Genomic DNA, 16756 nt, shown 5'->3' on the forward strand with positions numbered 1-16756 from the left:
TCTTCGCAATCCTTCTAGCATTCTCGCTTAAGTTTGAAGTCTTTCTCCCAAATCCCTTATGGCATTTTCTCTCAAGTATTTCTCCCGAATCTCTCAAGCCTTTGTTCTCTTATGAAGTCTCTCAACCTCACCGAACATGAAAACAAAAACTTCGAAATCTTTTGTGCATTTAGGTGAGAGACGCAGAGGCTACCATCAATATTCTCTCTCTAAGCTTGTAATGTATCTTTTTTTATACTTAGAGATTTTTCTCAAATTTTTCTCATCTTTTTATTAGATTTGTATGAAATTAGAGGTATTTTTTTATTTCTTTGATTTTTTTTATTTATTTTTTTTGCTCTATTAACTTATTTTGATACCTTATCAATGAATTTTTTCTATACGATTTGTAGACGAAATGAAAAAATGTAAGTTTTAATTACTGTTTTATGTAATATTCTATTTGTTTATTGAAAAAAGTCAAAGACAATGCCTGGATGGATAGGTTCGTATTATTGAGATGAGTTTTGTTAAATACAAGCGAGTTCGTGCACCATATCGCGTATCGATGATTTTTTTTATTTAAAAAAAAATAAAAAAAAAATTTAAGAGAAGAAGAAAATCTCATATATTTTAAAAATTATTTTTATCTTTAATTCATATTATTTTGTTAAATATATTATATATCATTATTGATACACAAATTACAAACTTACTTGCAATTAGATTTTTCCTATAGTTGAGAGGACCATATGAATTTGTTTGTTCTATTATATCGATACGAGGCAAGTTGTGTGCAGATGAAAACTTTTCTCAACGCATATGCGTTGGAACTTGTCGGAAATTGGGATGTGGGACCATATACTTTGTTTGCTTTCTCAATCGGTGGACCAAGTCCCCGCCTCGAGGCTTCCGTTTTCATCTTATAAATCTTATCTCACCAGATCAGAATTCTGCAGCAGAAATAATATTATAGAGTAAGCACAAGTCCTGAGCGTTTCATACAGAGAGAGTGTGTCCGTGCAAACCACCCATGGAAGAGTTGAAAGCAAGGCCGGCGAATTCGTCTCCTCTTACTCCATTGGGCTTCTTGGAAAGAGCAGCCACCGTTTATGGCGATTGTCCTTCTATAATCTACCACACCACCAACTTCACGTGGTCGCAGACCCATCGCCGATGCCTCCAAGTAGCCTCGTCAATCGTATCGCTCGGCATCGAGAGGGGTCAAGTGGTGTCCGTTGTGGCCCCCAACATCCCCGCCATGTACGAGCTTCAGTTCGCCGTCCCCATGTCCGGTGCCATCCTCCACAGCATCAACACCCGTCTCGACGCTCGCACTGTCTCCGTACTCCTGCGCCACGGTGAGTCCAAGCTCATCTTCGTCGACTATCTCTCTCGCTCTCTTGTCTCGGAGGCCCTCTCTTTCCTTCCGCCCAATACCCCACGCCCTCTTCTCGTCCTCATCACTGATGATGATGATGCTGATCATACCCATGATTCATCACCTGCCGTCAATTTCTGCAGCTCCTACGAGAGCCTGGTTGAGAGAGGCGATCCTGAGTTCAAGTGGGTCCGCCCGAAGAGCGAGTGGGACCCTATGATATTGAACTACACTTCGGGTACAACCTCTTCCCCAAAAGGGGTTGTCCACTGCCACCGGGGGATATTTATCATCACCATTGATTCTCTCATCGATTGGCGCGTCCCAGTGCAACCGGTGTATTTGTGGACTCTACCCATGTTCCACGCTAATGGGTGGAGCTACCCTTGGGGCATAGCAGCCGTTGGTGGGACCAACATCTGCCTTCGGAAATTCGATGGACCCACAATATTCGGCCTGATAAACAAACACGGCGTCACTCACTTGTGCGGTGCTCCTGTGGTGCTCAACATGCTGACCAACTCTCCAAACAACCAACCGCTCCAAAAACCGGTTCAGATCCTCACGGCAGGAGCCCCACCACCAGCCGCTGTACTTTTCCGGACCGAAGCATTAGGCTTCGTGGTGAGCCACGGGTACGGATTGACGGAAACGGCAGGACTTGTGGTGTCGTGTGCGTGGAAGCCGCAGTGGAATCGGTTGCCGGCGACTGAAAGGGCGAGGCTCAAGGCTAGACAAGGGGTGAGGACGATAGGTTTGACTGAAGTGGACGTGGTGGATGAGGAGACGGGAGCAAGTGTGAAACGAGATGGGTTAACACTAGGGGAAGTTGTACTGAGAGGTGGGTGTGTGATGCTGGGTTATCTCAAAGACCCCGTGGGCACCTCCAAAAGCATGAAAGAGGATGGTTGGTTCTACACAGGGGACGTGGGAGTGATGCATCCAGATGGTTACTTGGAAATCAAAGATCGATCGAAGGACGTGATCATAAGCGGTGGAGAGAACTTGAGCAGCGTGGAAGTGGAGTCGGTACTGTATATGCATCCGGCCATTAACGAGGCGGCCGTGGTGGCTAGGCCCGACGAGTTCTGGGGCGAAACGCCTTGTGCGTTTGTGAGCGTCAAGGATGGGTTAACTCGGAAGCCAACTGAGAAGGAAATCATAGAATTTTGTAGGGCTAAGTTGCCGCACTACATGGTGCCCAAGACCGTGGTGTTCAAGGATGAGCTACCCAAGACTTCTACTGGAAAGATTCAGAAGTTTGTCCTCAGAGAGATTGCCAAGGCCATGGGCTCCAGAGCGAGTCGGATGTAGGAGTGAATTAAGGAGCTGAGTCCCAGTTTAGATGGACCCTCGTACCTAAATGGTTCGTGGTTGTGAGAACAACCAGTGTTATGCTTGCATAGCACAATCAATCGTTTGAAAACAAGCCCTCTTTAAGGTAAATCACAAATTACTCTCCTTTTCATGAATTGTGAACTCAATCAGCATATTGGAAAGAAGGAAAAAAATTGCGCATGTATGTATCCCCCACTTGATAGAAGATAATGAAAATGGTCAAGTTTGAGAAAAAACGAATCAATATTCAGTGGTTGCGAAGGAAAAAGAACAGTCGAAACGAGGAAAGATTGTAAAGGTTATAAGGGGAGAAGTTCAATATAGCTATTTAAATTATTATACTTCTATTCCGTTATGTAAAAATTGACATTTTCTTTTTTTTTTTTTTTTTTTAAAAAAAATTAAAAATTGATAGAAAATTTTACCGGTAAAATTAGAGTAAGATGGAATATGCTTTGAAGATGGAATAAGAGTAAAAAATAAATCGCTTTCTTTTCTGGCTGTTACTCTGAGTTTGATGTGTACCGAAGCGAGAATGGCAAGTGTGGTACTGGTTGGCTCATCAAACTATAGAGAGGCCTGATCAGGACCCAACTCTGCTGACCAACGATGTCAAGCTCTTCAATCGCTGGACCTTTGAGGACGTACAGGTTACAAGGAGTGTCCCTCTATTTATGTGTACTAAGGACTCACATATCCCTTTTTGGCAGCCCCAGCTTGTTCCCAATCTGAGATATGAAAATTGGCAGTATTAATGAAAATATTTAATGATGAACGGGCAATGACACTACTTGTATTTCTAATTGTTAGGATTTCTCTTCAGAAGCACAGCCACCTGATTTTCATTGACCTGTATTAATATGCTTTGTAGGTTAGTGACATATCTTTGAGTGATTACATAGGTGTGGTTCCAGCAGACAGCTGGGAGGCACTCAGGCAAGCGTTTTCGCAAGGCCCAGTGCCCAATTGTGGAGAGGCTTACAAACTCTTAGAGTTCATAGCAGAATGTTTGGCTGATGAGCTTGTTATTGCTGCGAAGGGTTCATCAAACAGGTGATTGAACCCTCAATTTCAAGTAATATCTTCATAATAGAAATTTTGTTTGTGGTTTTGATAGACGTTTCATTTTGTTGCATATCTGACGTTGTTCTCCATTTTTTTTATTTGGTTCTTATCACCAATGGTATCCCTTTTTTTTGGGCAAATTATCCCAGCTTGTTATTTCAGTTATGCTATAAAGAAGGACGAAATTGAGAGAGTTGCCAAGGCAAACGGTTGAGCTTTGATCAGAGGGCACAAGAGAAGTTTATATGTCATTGTTAGATCAGCTTGAGTGGTGAGAGAGACGGTAGAAAGCAGAAGAGAGAGTGAGGACATAGTGGGCCGGGCGACTTCCTCGTGAACTTGCCGTACGTTGAGGACATAGTGGGGTTCAGTTCTTGAGGTGTACTGGATAAAAATAACCTTGGTTAAAAAGTTTGAATTTCAGAAACCGAGTTTGGAGAAATGATATTTGTAATTGTATAATACATATGCGCAACACAATTTTTTTAAAAAAATTGAGTAAATATGCAATTCACATAAAAAAAATTAATTTTTTAATAGTAAATTTCACTTTCTTTCAAAACAATTACGCAGTATTTAGATACTATAACTATATATAGCATTACTCATTCTTTTAAATCCCAAAGTCTTTTTTTAAAAAAAGAAAAAGAAAGAAAAGATGATTTACCGTGATCATTCAGGACTACCTTTTTTTTTTCACTTTTTTTTTTTTTTGAAAAGAACCTCCTTGTATTCAAGAAACAATTGTTACAATATCACTATGTAGCCTGTCAATAGCTAATAAATTTTTAATCGACTCAGGTCCCTCCTCTATCCAATATTGATCATTAGTACAATGTAATGCAATTTTTGCTAAATGATGCGCCACTTCATTACCCTCTCGATGTGTAAACACTGCCCTCCATGCACTGCTTTGTCTCAAGCTTTGCTTTAAATCTTCTATAACATGGCCGAACCTGGAATCATCATCCTCTTCTCTATTTACTGCATCAATAACTTCCTTTGCATCCCCCTCCAGCCACACTTCCCAAAAACCCAGTTCTTTACATAGTTCCATAGCCTCCAACATAGCTGAACATTCTGCAATGAAAGGAGAGCTTCTACATTTTCTGTTTGCACATTTTGCAGCCAACAACTGTCCATTACAGTCTCTGATGACAACTCCCAGTCCCATGGTCTGTTCAACTTCATTGATAGCAGCATCAAAGTTTGCTTTAAAGCTTTCCCCCTCAGGCCTTCGCCATCCCAATCTTCTTCTGGTTATGCACCTTTGTACTACTCCCTCACCCCCCCTTCCTTAGAGCCGATGAATAATCTTCAAGATTTATAGCAGCAATCCGTATAACCTGTGCAGGACTTAAAAAATGAGTATAAAAAACAAACTTGTTTCTTCTATACCATATGTTCTTCATAATCACCACCATTTTTACAATATTATCTTTTGTCAATTTTCTGTACATATCAGTCCATAACTGAGTGAAGCTTTGTTCTCCAGACCACCATTTCTTTACTGGACTCCACTCCTCTGCCCACACATCTGAAACTGCAGAACAATTCCAAATGGCATGCATCACAGACTCCACTTCCAGCAAACATATAGGGCATTTTGGTTCCTTAACAATGCTCCTCTTCCATAAATTTAACATTGTAGGAAGGATATCATTAGCTACTTTCCATAAAAACTGTTTAACAGTCCCTGGCACTTCCAGTTTCCACAATTGCTTCCACAAGTCAGCTTCTTTGTTCATCTCAGAAGATTCACCCATAGTTCTCCCCCGCTCCCTTTGTTCCATAAGATAGGCACTTTTAACAGAATATTTTCCATTCTTTTCAGGTTCCCAAATTACTTTATCCACTGCCCCCCCACGACTGATAGGAATGGACAGTATCAAATTTGCCTCTTCCTCTTCAAAAATCAACCTAACCAACTCTTCCTTCCACCTCTGACCAACCGTATCAATAAGCTCATTTACATAAGCTTCATTTTGCAAAATCCTCACTTGGGATTGGACACAACCAGAGCCAGGTTTAGGCAACCATTTTTGGCCCCATATTTTGATATCTTCTCCATTTCCAACTCTCCATATCATTCCTCTCTTCAGCACATCCATAGCAGACCATATACTTCTCCATACAAATGATGGAGATTTACCCAAAGGGGCCTCAAGCAAATGAAGATTCTTAAAATATTTATCCTTAAAAATTCTTCCAACTAAAGACTCAGGCTCTTTTAACAGTCTCCAACCCTGCTTTGCAAGTAAGGCCTTATTAAAATCTTCCAACATTCTAAATCCCAGCCCCCCTCTTCCCTTGCATTGCCCCAATCTGTCCCACCTCCACCAATGCACCCCTTTTCCATTTTTATGATGTGCCCACCAAAACTTTGCAAACAAAGCTTCAATCTCATGACACAAACGCTGAGGTAATTTAAACACACTCATAGAATAAGTAGGAATTGCTTGAAGAACAGCTTTGATCAATACCTCCTTTCCTGCCTTAGAGAGAAAGCTATTCTTCCAGTTTTGGAGTTTATGCCAAACTTTCTCCTTGATGCTTCTTAAGGCATTATATTTTGACCTACCAACCACTGCCGGCAAGCCCAGATATTTCTCATACCTGTCACACAGCACAGATCCAGCCACTCTAAATATTTCCTCCCTGACCTCCTTATTTGTATTAGAGCTGAACAGAATAGAAGTCTTCTGCTTATTTAACATCTGTCCCGAGGCTTTTTCATAGCATTCAAGAATTGCATAGATGCTATCCCATTCATCTTTTCTAGCCCTTCCAAAAATCAGACAGTCATCCGCAAATAAAAGATGATTTACCCTAATGCCTCCTCTCACGGCTGCTGTTCCCCTTATCACACCCTCATTTTCAGCTTTATTAAACAATTGGCTCAGACCTTCAACACAGACCAAGAAGAGATAAGGGGAAAGAGGGTCCCCTTGTCTCAAACCCCTCGAGGGAACAATGATCTTTCCAGGCTTTCCATTAACCACAACTGAGTAACTAACAGAAGACACACAATTCATAAGTAGCTTGGACAATTTTTCACCAAAACCCAATCTTTTGAGCATAGCTTGTAAAAAGGGTCATTCCACTCTATCATAGGCTTTTGACATATCAAGCTTTATGGCCATATGACCTGATTTGCCCTTTTGTTTGGTCTGCATTGTATGAAGTAGTTCAAAAGCCACCATAATATTGTCTGTTATAAGCCTACCGGGAATAAAAGCACTTTGGTTCTGTGATATAACCACATTCAGTACCTTTTTAATCCTATTAGCTAACACCTTCGAGATTAACTTATACAAAACATTGCATAAGCTAATCGGTCTAAAATCCTTCACAGATTTTGGGTCCTTAACCTTTGGAATCAAAGCTATATGAGTATGGTTAAGACCTGTGGGCATCACCCCCCCCATTTAGGAAATTCAAAACAGCCAAACATACCTCCTTTCCCACCAGACTCCAATGTTTTTGGAAAAAACCAGCCCCAAAACCATCGGGACCCGGGGACTTCCATGCTGACATTTGCTTCAAAGCCCTCTCCACTTCTTCAAAGGAGAAATCCCTTTCTAATTCCCCTCTCATATCTTCATTAATCCTCACATCAGTGGAAGCAATACACTCTTCAATCTCTCGGGTGGATGGGTGTGTTGTTGTAAAGAGCTCAGCAAAATAACCCATAAAAGCCTCCTCAATATCTATTTTGCCTTTCTGCATTTGCCCCTGGGCATTTTCAATTTCCACAATGGTGTTCTTTTTTCTCCTCTGAGTTGCACAAGCATGAAAATACTTGGTATTACGGTCCCCTTGTTTCAGCCAGTGACTCTTTGCCCTCTGTTTCCACCAAACATTCTCTTGATCAAGCAGTAAACTCAGCCTCCCACTAATCAGCTTTATTTCAGTTATCTTCTCAGGACCCTCAGTTTCTTTTAGGATCTTTAGCTTATCAGTCAGTTCCTTTATAGATCTACTCCTTTTTTCATCTGCTTCCTTAGACCAGTGGCACAAAGCTTGTCTACAAGAAATTAGTTTGTTTTGAACCCCCCCTGATTGATACTTCCATGCCCTCTCAATTACTTCCCCACATTCCTCATCCTTATCCCAACACATTTCATATCTAAAGAACCTCTTGAATCTTCTATTGTCCATCCAACCCTTTGAACAGCTTAAGAGTATAGGCAGATGATCTGAACACCAAGCCAAAACAGTCTCCACCTGGATCTCATCAAATCCTGTCCTCCACTCTCTGTTTGCTACAGCTCGATCCAATCGTTCTTTTATGAAAGTCTCATCTCCATGCCCATTACTCCAAGTGTACTTTATTCCTTTCCATCCAAGGTCCCTCAAACCTCCATCATCCAATGCATTCCTAAATTTTTCCATCTGCCCCTCCCTTCTTTCCCTTCCTCCCCATTTCTCATCTTGGGACACTATTTCGTTGAAATCCCCAATCACACACCAACCAATCTCATTATAAGGTTTTAATTCAGACAATAGATCCCAGGACATATCCCTTTTAGAAACATCAGGATCTCCATAAAATCCCGTTAGCAACCACCTTTCATTATTCTTTTCATTTCTCACCCAAACACTAATGTGCCATTGAGAATAATTGCATAATTCCACTTCATCCACATCCTTCCACATCATCAGCAGACCCCCACCCAAACCTATTGGTTCCACCACAATGCAACCCTTAAAACCTCCTTTCCTTTGTATAGCTTCCACTTTATTAGAACGTAGTTTAGTCTCCATTAAGAAGACTATATCTGGCTGCTTTTCCTTGACTATGCGGGGCTGACTCGCAGCTCCCGCCATCGAAATTGTCACATTTTGCTCCTTACCCTCTTGCTCCCTCTTAGATTTTTTAACAGCCCTACACTTAATGTTACTGACCTCATCCTCCCCAGCCAAACCTCTTTTTTCTCCAATAGAGCTACCATCCAGACCCTCAGATCTACCTATCCCCCTTGCTCTTCTTTTCCATTTCCCTTTTAGAACCACTGCATTATTATCCTTCCCCACCCCTTCACTTTCAGCACTCAAAACTTTTTCTATCTCTCCTTCCCCTATTTTTTCATTTTCATTTATCTCCCCCCTCTCATTCTCATTGATTTGTACTATCTTCATCTTGTTTTTTCCACCCATATCCGTCTCCTCCTCACTCCTCTCCCATCCCAGAATCCTCTCATTAACACAAACCACATTCTGACCTTCCCCCACATCATACCCTTCACCCCGACCCCCTTCTACCACTTTCTCAGAATAAAGTTCTCCCTCTCCACTTCCCTTTCTCCCACCCCCAGTGTTTGTACTCTCCACATCCTCTCCCTTTCTATTCCACCTATCCCCCCCTTCAGTCCCCTGCCCCTTATTAAATCTTCTCCTAAAACCAGGATCAGCTCTCAGCCAAACACCAAATTGTTCGTTCATACCTCTCTCTTTAACAGTCCCTTCGAGTCCCATTTCACACCCCTTATAACCATGAACAATTCTACCACATTTAAAACAAACTCTAGGCAGTTTTTCATAACGTAAATTTATCCATACCTCCTGGCCATTAACTTTGATCAAACGTCCCCTTGTTATTGCCTTCATTAAAGGAATTTCAACTCTAACACGCAGAAATTTTCCCCAACCCATTTCATCATTAGGGACATCCACTTCTACTAACTTCCCCAACGATTCACCAATCAATCTCCCTTTTTCCTTTGTCATACAAACCATTGGTAAATTGTGAATTTGAACCCAGAAAAGTTCTTTATCAAACCTCCACTGATTTGGTTGAGCATATCCATCAAACATTTGTAGCGCGAAAAGGTGATTGTCAAAAAGCCAAGGTCGTCCATCCATTACACGCATCTTGTCCACTTGGTTTCTGAAAGTAATCACGAACAGGTTCACCCCAACCTCTCTGAATACAGCTGGCTTACTCACCCTCCATATTTTCCCCATTGTAGCTGAGATAACATCCAAGCCAATGCTTCTATCCAGCCATATTTTCCCTATAATGCTCATGTCCCCCTGTTCCCACACCTCCTCTGCATCGTCGATTATTTCTAACACTTCTGATTCCTCCTCCGTGAGACGCAGGTTCTCCCACTGTACTTCCAGACTCTTCATTCCGCCCCCTGAACCACCTTCCATTGCTTTCTCACCACCGTCCACTTCCGCCGCGTTCCTTCCTAACCACCTTTGTTATTTTGTAACCGTCTGTTCCGTCCCTCGCAAACTACAGAAAAAGTTCCTTACCACCACTGATTCGGTTAGAATCTTGGTAGACCCCACTTCACCCCACTTTTCCCCGAGAGAGAAAAAGCGAGAGAAGACTCTGACCGCAGCAGCTTTTCTTGAAAAAATACTGCTCCTAAATTCTAGTAACTTTTTTTTTTTCACTTCATTCATGACAATTGTGCATTATGTTTTGTAATATGATGTGTGGGAATCATTTTCCGCTCAGTTTTTTTTTTTTTTTTAAAAGTAAAAAACCATTTCTATTCATAGTGTAAAATCACTCGTTACAATGCTTGTCTTTCTCTAAGCAACTAGTCACAAATTCTGGAGCCTCTTCTATTCACATTCTCTTAGAGTCTAAGTATAGAGCTGCTTTTACTAAGGTGTGTGCTACTGTATTTTTTTTTCTATGTACAAACTTCACTTGCCAATCAGTTCTATCATAAAGAAAATTCTTTATATCTTGTATAATGTTCCCATAGAATGAAAGGATTTCATTATCATTATTAACTGCACTGATAATAACTTGTGCGTCCCCTTCTAAGATCACCTTGTTAAAGTTTAAATCTCTGCGTATTTCCACTGTTATCCATAAAACATAGCTCTTTGCCATGGCCGGTTGATGAACATTTCTTCTTTGGTCACACGCTGCACCCATCACCTCCCCTCTCTCATCCCTGATGATGATCCCTATTCTCATCTTCCAGGTTGTCAAATCCAAAGCTGCATCCCAATTGGCCTTCATGAAATTCTCCATTGGCTTTCTCTCTTCATTGCTGAACATTTATCTATACATTTGTTGGTCTTTTGGGGTTCTTCAAGGATTGTTGGGCTAACTGGAATTCTTGCAATCATTTCTTTACTGATCTGATCACTCTACTAGGACTTTGGAACCTCTTTTAAAAAATAAATTCATTCCTTCTAATCCACAAGCCCCTCATTATTATAGTTGTTTCTTTCAGTTCTGATTTATTTATCTTCACCCTTAGCTTCTCCCATATATTAAGTAAGTCTTTTTCTACAGTTTTTCATTTTTGAGCTGGATTCATAGCGACTACCCATACATCATTAGCTGCAGGACATTGCCATAAGACATGCATCACAGGTTCATCTTCTTGGAGGCATATAGGGCAGTGGGGATTATCAACAATTTTTTTATTGAACAAATTTCTTCTTGTAGCAAGCAGGTCATTCCCTACTTTCCATAATAAAATCTTCACTTTTCCAAGAACATTCAAGTCCCAAAGGTTCTTCCATCTACTGTCCATCTCACTCTCCCTTGAAGATTCACCTTGTATAGCTTTTTTCCTTTCAATCTCCACATAGCATACACTTTTAACTGAGAATAAACCCTTCTTTGAGAGACTCCATATGAGTTTGTCTTCTACGTTCGAATTACTTAATGGAATACTGCAGGTTTGATTTGTCTCCTCCTTCTTAAAGATACGCCTTATCAATTCTTCATTCCATTCATATTTTTGCTATATAATGAGCTCATTTATTCTTGCATTTTCATTCAAGATCGATATAAGAGATTGTACCTTAAGGAGAGGATAACGATTTGTGATCCCAGACTTTGATGTTGTTGTCATTTTCAACCTTCCATCTCAAGCCTTCATTTAATAACACCTCATAACACTCCCCACACACTTCACCAAATCAAAGATGGTTTATTACCCAGTTAATTGAGCGGATAACTATTTTCCGCTCAATTAACCCAATACCAAGTCTGCTTCAAACTCGAATGATTTAGACTAATAAAATAGTAGGCTCAAAAAATTAGATGCAGATGTCCCATATTGTACACGGATTTATTCAATGATGGTGTTAAACTCGTTTTGTAATTGATTCCAATAGATTTTATATTGCGTCATTTTTTAATATAAATCAAGATTTACTCTATTTCGTGGGTTGTTATAAATCATATAATAGTAATCCCCTGCTATTAAGTGTAGGACTTATCTATGCTGACCTATTATGAAATGGTCTGACAAAATAAGTTTAATATTTAGGCTCTATTTGGAGCTTGGACTCAACTCAGTTCAGTCTAATTTTAAATTTAGTCTAACATCAAAATATCAAACTCTCAAATCATTAAATTTATCTAAATTCAAAATCTTTTTATATGTGGAATCCACAATTTTTTTCAACTCAACACATATTTACATGATACGGAATCTACAACATTTTTTAATTTTCTATAAATATATTTAAATTCATCATAACATCAAAACACATGTAAATTTATCTTAGGTAGACTCCACAAAACTTACTCCAGCATCTTAACTCATTACTATTTATAAGGAATTCAATTTATCTCAACTCAATTCAACATTCAAATAGAGCCTTAAAATGAGTGATTATAATTTTCCGATGAATGAGATTTCATATTGAGTAGGAGAGAATTCTTGCTGTTTATAACAATTTCAATACCCTCAAATTATAACATTGATTAATAATTTTTTACTAATCTTCTTAGAGTTAGAGTGATTTGAAACATTCATAAATCGTTATAAACGAAATCAAAGTGAATCCTAATTGATAGGTATCAAACTTGAATCATATATACCACTTATAATTAATATGAAATGCATGCCACAAATAAGGGGAATAAATTTTTGAAATATATATTGACGTGATTTAGGCACTATAAATGCTGGAAAATGACCTTTAACTACCTATTAGTCTGTGATAATTGTGTTCTGCATTCTTTCAATGGAAAATATGAAAATCATGCGTAATTCTTATAAAAACAAAAACAAATATCACGTCGAGTCGAAGAAAATACCAAGTGGGTTCCATTGATGCTTCTTCGTTTATTATAAGCGTTGAAATTGAACCGCCTGTCGACAATTTTGTTTATAAAATATAGAAAAATTCTATTCACAAGTATTAGAAGATGTACTAACATACACTAATCAATGCTATACCAATGTTGTGAATGATATGTTCTTCACCGACTTGAGAATACAACGACTGATTTATTATAAGATCAAAAATAAGTCAAACAAGTTAAACCATTTGAAAAAAGACTTTTATGGTCCTAATAAATTCATAATTTTTTTAAAAATATTTCATCCCAACTTAAGTATTTAATACTAGAGTACTGTTATTAAAATGGCCTGTTTGGGGTTGTTTTATGAGTTTTAAAAAATATTTAAATAGCCTTAAAAGTTTTTTAATAGAAAATTTAGGTTGTTTTTTATGTTACATATTAAACTATCTTTTAATTTCAAATAAGTTAAAAAATAAGTTTGAGTTCCTCGTGTTTTTTTAGATAATCTAGAATGTAATTCAAATTTTAAAACGACTATCAATAAGCAAAACTACCTACACAATTTTTAAACTTTTAAGAATATGGTCATAATCTTTAAAAAATCAAATGATTGTCATTTCTACCTTAGAAAGTATTTTTTTATTTGTTTCCAAACAAATAATGTAACTTGTTTGAAAGTACTTTAAAAATATAGTTACGTACCAAATAATAGATAATTTTTTAATAATATAACTTATTATTCAAATTAAAAGTTATAAACTCAAAAATTATAAGCTATATTTTTTATCGTAATCTCAAACATACACTAAGACCTCTATATCATACACTATTTTTGTGATATAATTTGATTTAAATGATAAATCTTAAAATTTGTATATTAGAAATTAAATTTTACCTTTTAATCTTTTAAATAGTTTAGATGATGTGCTTTATCCTCTAATTTAAGAATAAAATCATTTTCAATACTAATTTTTTTTTATGGAGTTTTAATACTAATTAAAAGGAAGTAAGTTAGTCATTAGTACGGCAAGATGTTTTTCGGTAGCCGTATTAAATAGCAATGATAGTACGGCAAGATGCTCTAATAAGTTAGTCGGCTTTTTTTTTTAGTCCGGCTACAGTAGCTCTACTCGAAGCTAGTTGGTTTTTTTTTTAATATATTTAAATAATTTTAAAAAGTAAAAAATATATCAATATATTTAAAATTACTTTCTTAATTATTAAATAAAATTAAAAATTTTACCGAAGATCAAATAGAGTGGTACAATTAATAGAGTGGTACAATTTGAGAAGTAAAGTATTTTTTTTTTTAAGAAGGTACGGCAAGATGCTTTCGGTAGCCGCTCTAGATATTATAATTCTTATTAATTATATTTGATGATATGACATATTTTAAGTGAATCATACCTTTTTATTAAGTTCAATTAAAAATAATAAAATTTAAGATTATAAATAATAGTATTAGAGTTTAGTAACCGTCTAGCTAAAAGTCAAAATTTGATCAAATTTTAGCTAAGGTTTCGTTTGTTTTCTGAGACGAAATGAGATAAAAGTTAAAAAATTGAATAAAATATTATTAGAATATATTTTTTAATATTATTTTTATTTTAAAATTTAAAAAAATTAAATTATTTATTTTATTTTGTATTGAAAGTTGAGAAAATTATAATGATTAGATTAGATGAGATAAAATATTTTTCCAAAACAAACAGTCCTAAATTGTTTAAAAACCTCCTTTACCAAACTCAACAAATGAAAAGTAAATTTGGACTTTCCCTTATTCGCTGGTCAAATAATTTTCCTTGCATAACAAGTAATTTCTGGAAGGTAGAGAATTGAGAATTTTCATGTAATTTCTGGAATCAGAGTGGACTTTTCCTTGTGTGTAAAACAAGTTTTACATTCCAAAAAAAAAAAATTCCTTCAGGTTATCGTTGATCTTAATTGGTTGACCATTGTTGGTGGTACAAATGATGGTTGTTGTCGATTATTTTTAAGGTGAGTTTGAATGTTGAAATGAGTTGAATTGAGATGATAAAATATTATTAAAATATTATTTTTTAATATTATTATTATTTTGAGATTTGAAAAAGTTGAATTATTTATTATATTTTATGTTAGAATTTGAAAAAATTATAATGATGAATTGAGAGTAATTTATGTTCCAAACGCACCCTTAGTGGTGTCGATCCGCGCGCCTGGAAACATGATCGCCATTGCTTGTTGTTGGTTGCCAAGATCCGATCGACCAGCCTTAATTCCTGTTTTGTGGCAATATCCAATCCCCATGCAGGAGTCCACATGAACCTAGTAATAAACCATGATAGACTAACTCACATTCTTGTAATTCTTGTAAATATCTTCCAGCTTTCAGCCTTGTGGGTGGAAGGTTAACATAAGAATATACTAATCATGAATTTAGTTACAATGCTTTTCTTGTATGCTAGAATGTTAGCTATAAATATGACATGTCCAGTCATTTATTCTGTAAACTATACAATATCTATATCTAGACATCTTTAATGGGAATGAGATTTAAGAACTCACCACGATGCCAATTCTACAAATTTTTTAAACAACAATGACTTTTTTATGGAATTCACAAATGAGATAAATGAACAATAACTATCTCGATCCCGAGTTGTGGTTATTAAGATTGAACCTAGTAGAGGAAATTCACAACGAGGTAATAATTTTAATAACGAGGAAAATTTGATGCTTGTGGAGGGATGGCTAGAAGTTTCCTTAGATGCGATGCAAGGAAAAGACAATGTATATTTTCCACCATTTAGATTGGCAAGGCAAAGGTAATGTACTTAGAATTAAAGAAGAAAACTTTCAACTTTGATAATTGTTGGCGTGTGTTGAGATTCCATCCAAAGTGGGTGGAACACATGGAAATAGTGAAGTCGAAGAAAAAATCAAGTTCAAATGCTTCGGCTCCAAATTTAGTAAATTTAGGCGAAGATGATGATTTTCATACAGTATCTTCAAATTTGAATCGACCAATAGGCTGTAAAGCAGAAAAATAAAAATAAAAATAAAAATAAAAGAGAAAATAAAGGACGGACTCATATTCTCTCGTGGTACTAAATGAGATGAAAGAATATAGAAAGAGTAAAATCGTATATATGCAAGAAGTACGTGATGATGACAACAAGATGTTGTGTCTTAGGTAAGAGGAAGTAAGTCTTAGGCAAGACCAAGTGTGTATTCAAAAAGAGAATGTGCTACTTGAACAAAATAAAGTACAGATTAAAGAAAAGAAAAAAGAGGAAAGAATTATGACAATTAATACAAGTAACATGCCTCCAATACTACAAGAATACTATTTTCAATAATAAATGAAAATACTTGCAAGTCGTGCTTGGAGAAACTAGCTATCATGTATTTTATGGAGTAATGTTTTATTTTTGGTTTATTGGCTTTTTTGATCTTGTGGAGTAACGTTTATTTGATATTTTGAATCTCGAATTGTCTTTGACATTTTAGGAGTCTCGACGAGGTTTGCTTAGAGTTGACAATGAATTTTTCTATCCCTAAGAGTATGATGGCATTGAATGAACTCGCTAAATTTAGGTGTAGGGCCAGTTGACACTGGATCATGTGTGCTTTCTGCCAATTGTTCATATTCGAACTCTTTTTCTCTATTGTCAGCTCGTTCTTTGTCAATGATCATATTATATAAAATTATATATGCAATTATAATATCGTTGAGCTTTTCAATGTGAAAAAACCGTGCAGGTCCATGAACTATAATAAATCATGCTTGAAGTACACCAAAAGCACGCTCCAGATTCTTCCTCGTGGACTCTTTGGCTGCAGCAAAAGATTTTTTTTTTTTGGTTTCATTGGGAAGCTGAAGATAGTTTTAATAAATATTGCCCATTGCAGATAAATGTCATCAGCAAGATAATACCTCATTGCATAGTTATGATTATTGATTGACAGTCAGAGTACGCCCTTGAGCA

General features: G+C 37.0%; 2 protein-coding genes across 3 annotated transcripts; one reads left to right on the top strand and one right to left on the bottom strand.

Moving 5' to 3' along the window:
* Nucleotides 1–928: 928 nt before the first annotated feature.
* Nucleotides 929–4205, top strand: LOC109001360 (probable acyl-activating enzyme 5, peroxisomal). Of its 2 annotated transcripts, none has more exons than XM_018978608.2 (3): nt 929–2801; nt 3570–3751; nt 3913–4205. In XM_018978608.2, the coding sequence occupies exon 1, from the start codon at nt 1013–1015 to the stop codon at nt 2672–2674; it is 1662 nt and encodes a 553-aa protein (XP_018834153.1). In that variant the 5' UTR covers nt 929–1012; the 3' UTR covers nt 2675–2801; nt 3570–3751; nt 3913–4205. The 2 variants fall into 2 exon arrangements, with proteins under 2 accessions (XP_018834153.1, XP_018834155.1); XM_018978610.2 differs by having other exon boundaries at nt 3601–3751.
* A 2653-nt stretch (nt 4206–6858) lies between these two features.
* LOC118344190 lies at nt 6859–9922 on the bottom strand. The gene is made up of 2 exons (XM_035684216.1): nt 7220–9922; nt 6859–7134 (listed from the first exon to the last, which is right to left on the bottom strand). The coding sequence occupies exons 1-2, from the start codon at nt 9920–9922 to the stop codon at nt 6859–6861; spliced, it is 2979 nt and encodes a 992-aa protein (XP_035540109.1).
* Nucleotides 9923–16756: the final 6834 nt, after the last annotated feature.

Source organism: Juglans regia, chromosome 1 (genome assembly GCF_001411555.2).
Source record: "Juglans regia cultivar Chandler chromosome 1, Walnut 2.0, whole genome shotgun sequence".
Lineage (NCBI taxonomy): Eukaryota > Viridiplantae > Streptophyta > Magnoliopsida > Fagales > Juglandaceae > Juglans > Juglans regia.

Excerpts from the sequence above, each read along its gene's own strand:
- LOC109001360 (XM_018978608.2), top strand. The coding sequence starts at position 1,013 with ATGGAAGAGTTGAAAGCAAGGCCGGCGAATTCGTCTCCTCTTACTCCA.
- LOC118344190 (XM_035684216.1), bottom strand. The coding sequence starts at position 9,922 with ATGGAAGGTGGTTCAGGGGGCGGAATGAAGAGTCTGGAAGTACAGTGG. Across the intron at positions 7,135-7,219 it reads GGAGTCTGGTGGGAAAGGAG|GTTAAGGACCCAAAATCTGT; the intron begins GTATGTTTGGCT and ends TTGATTCCAAAG.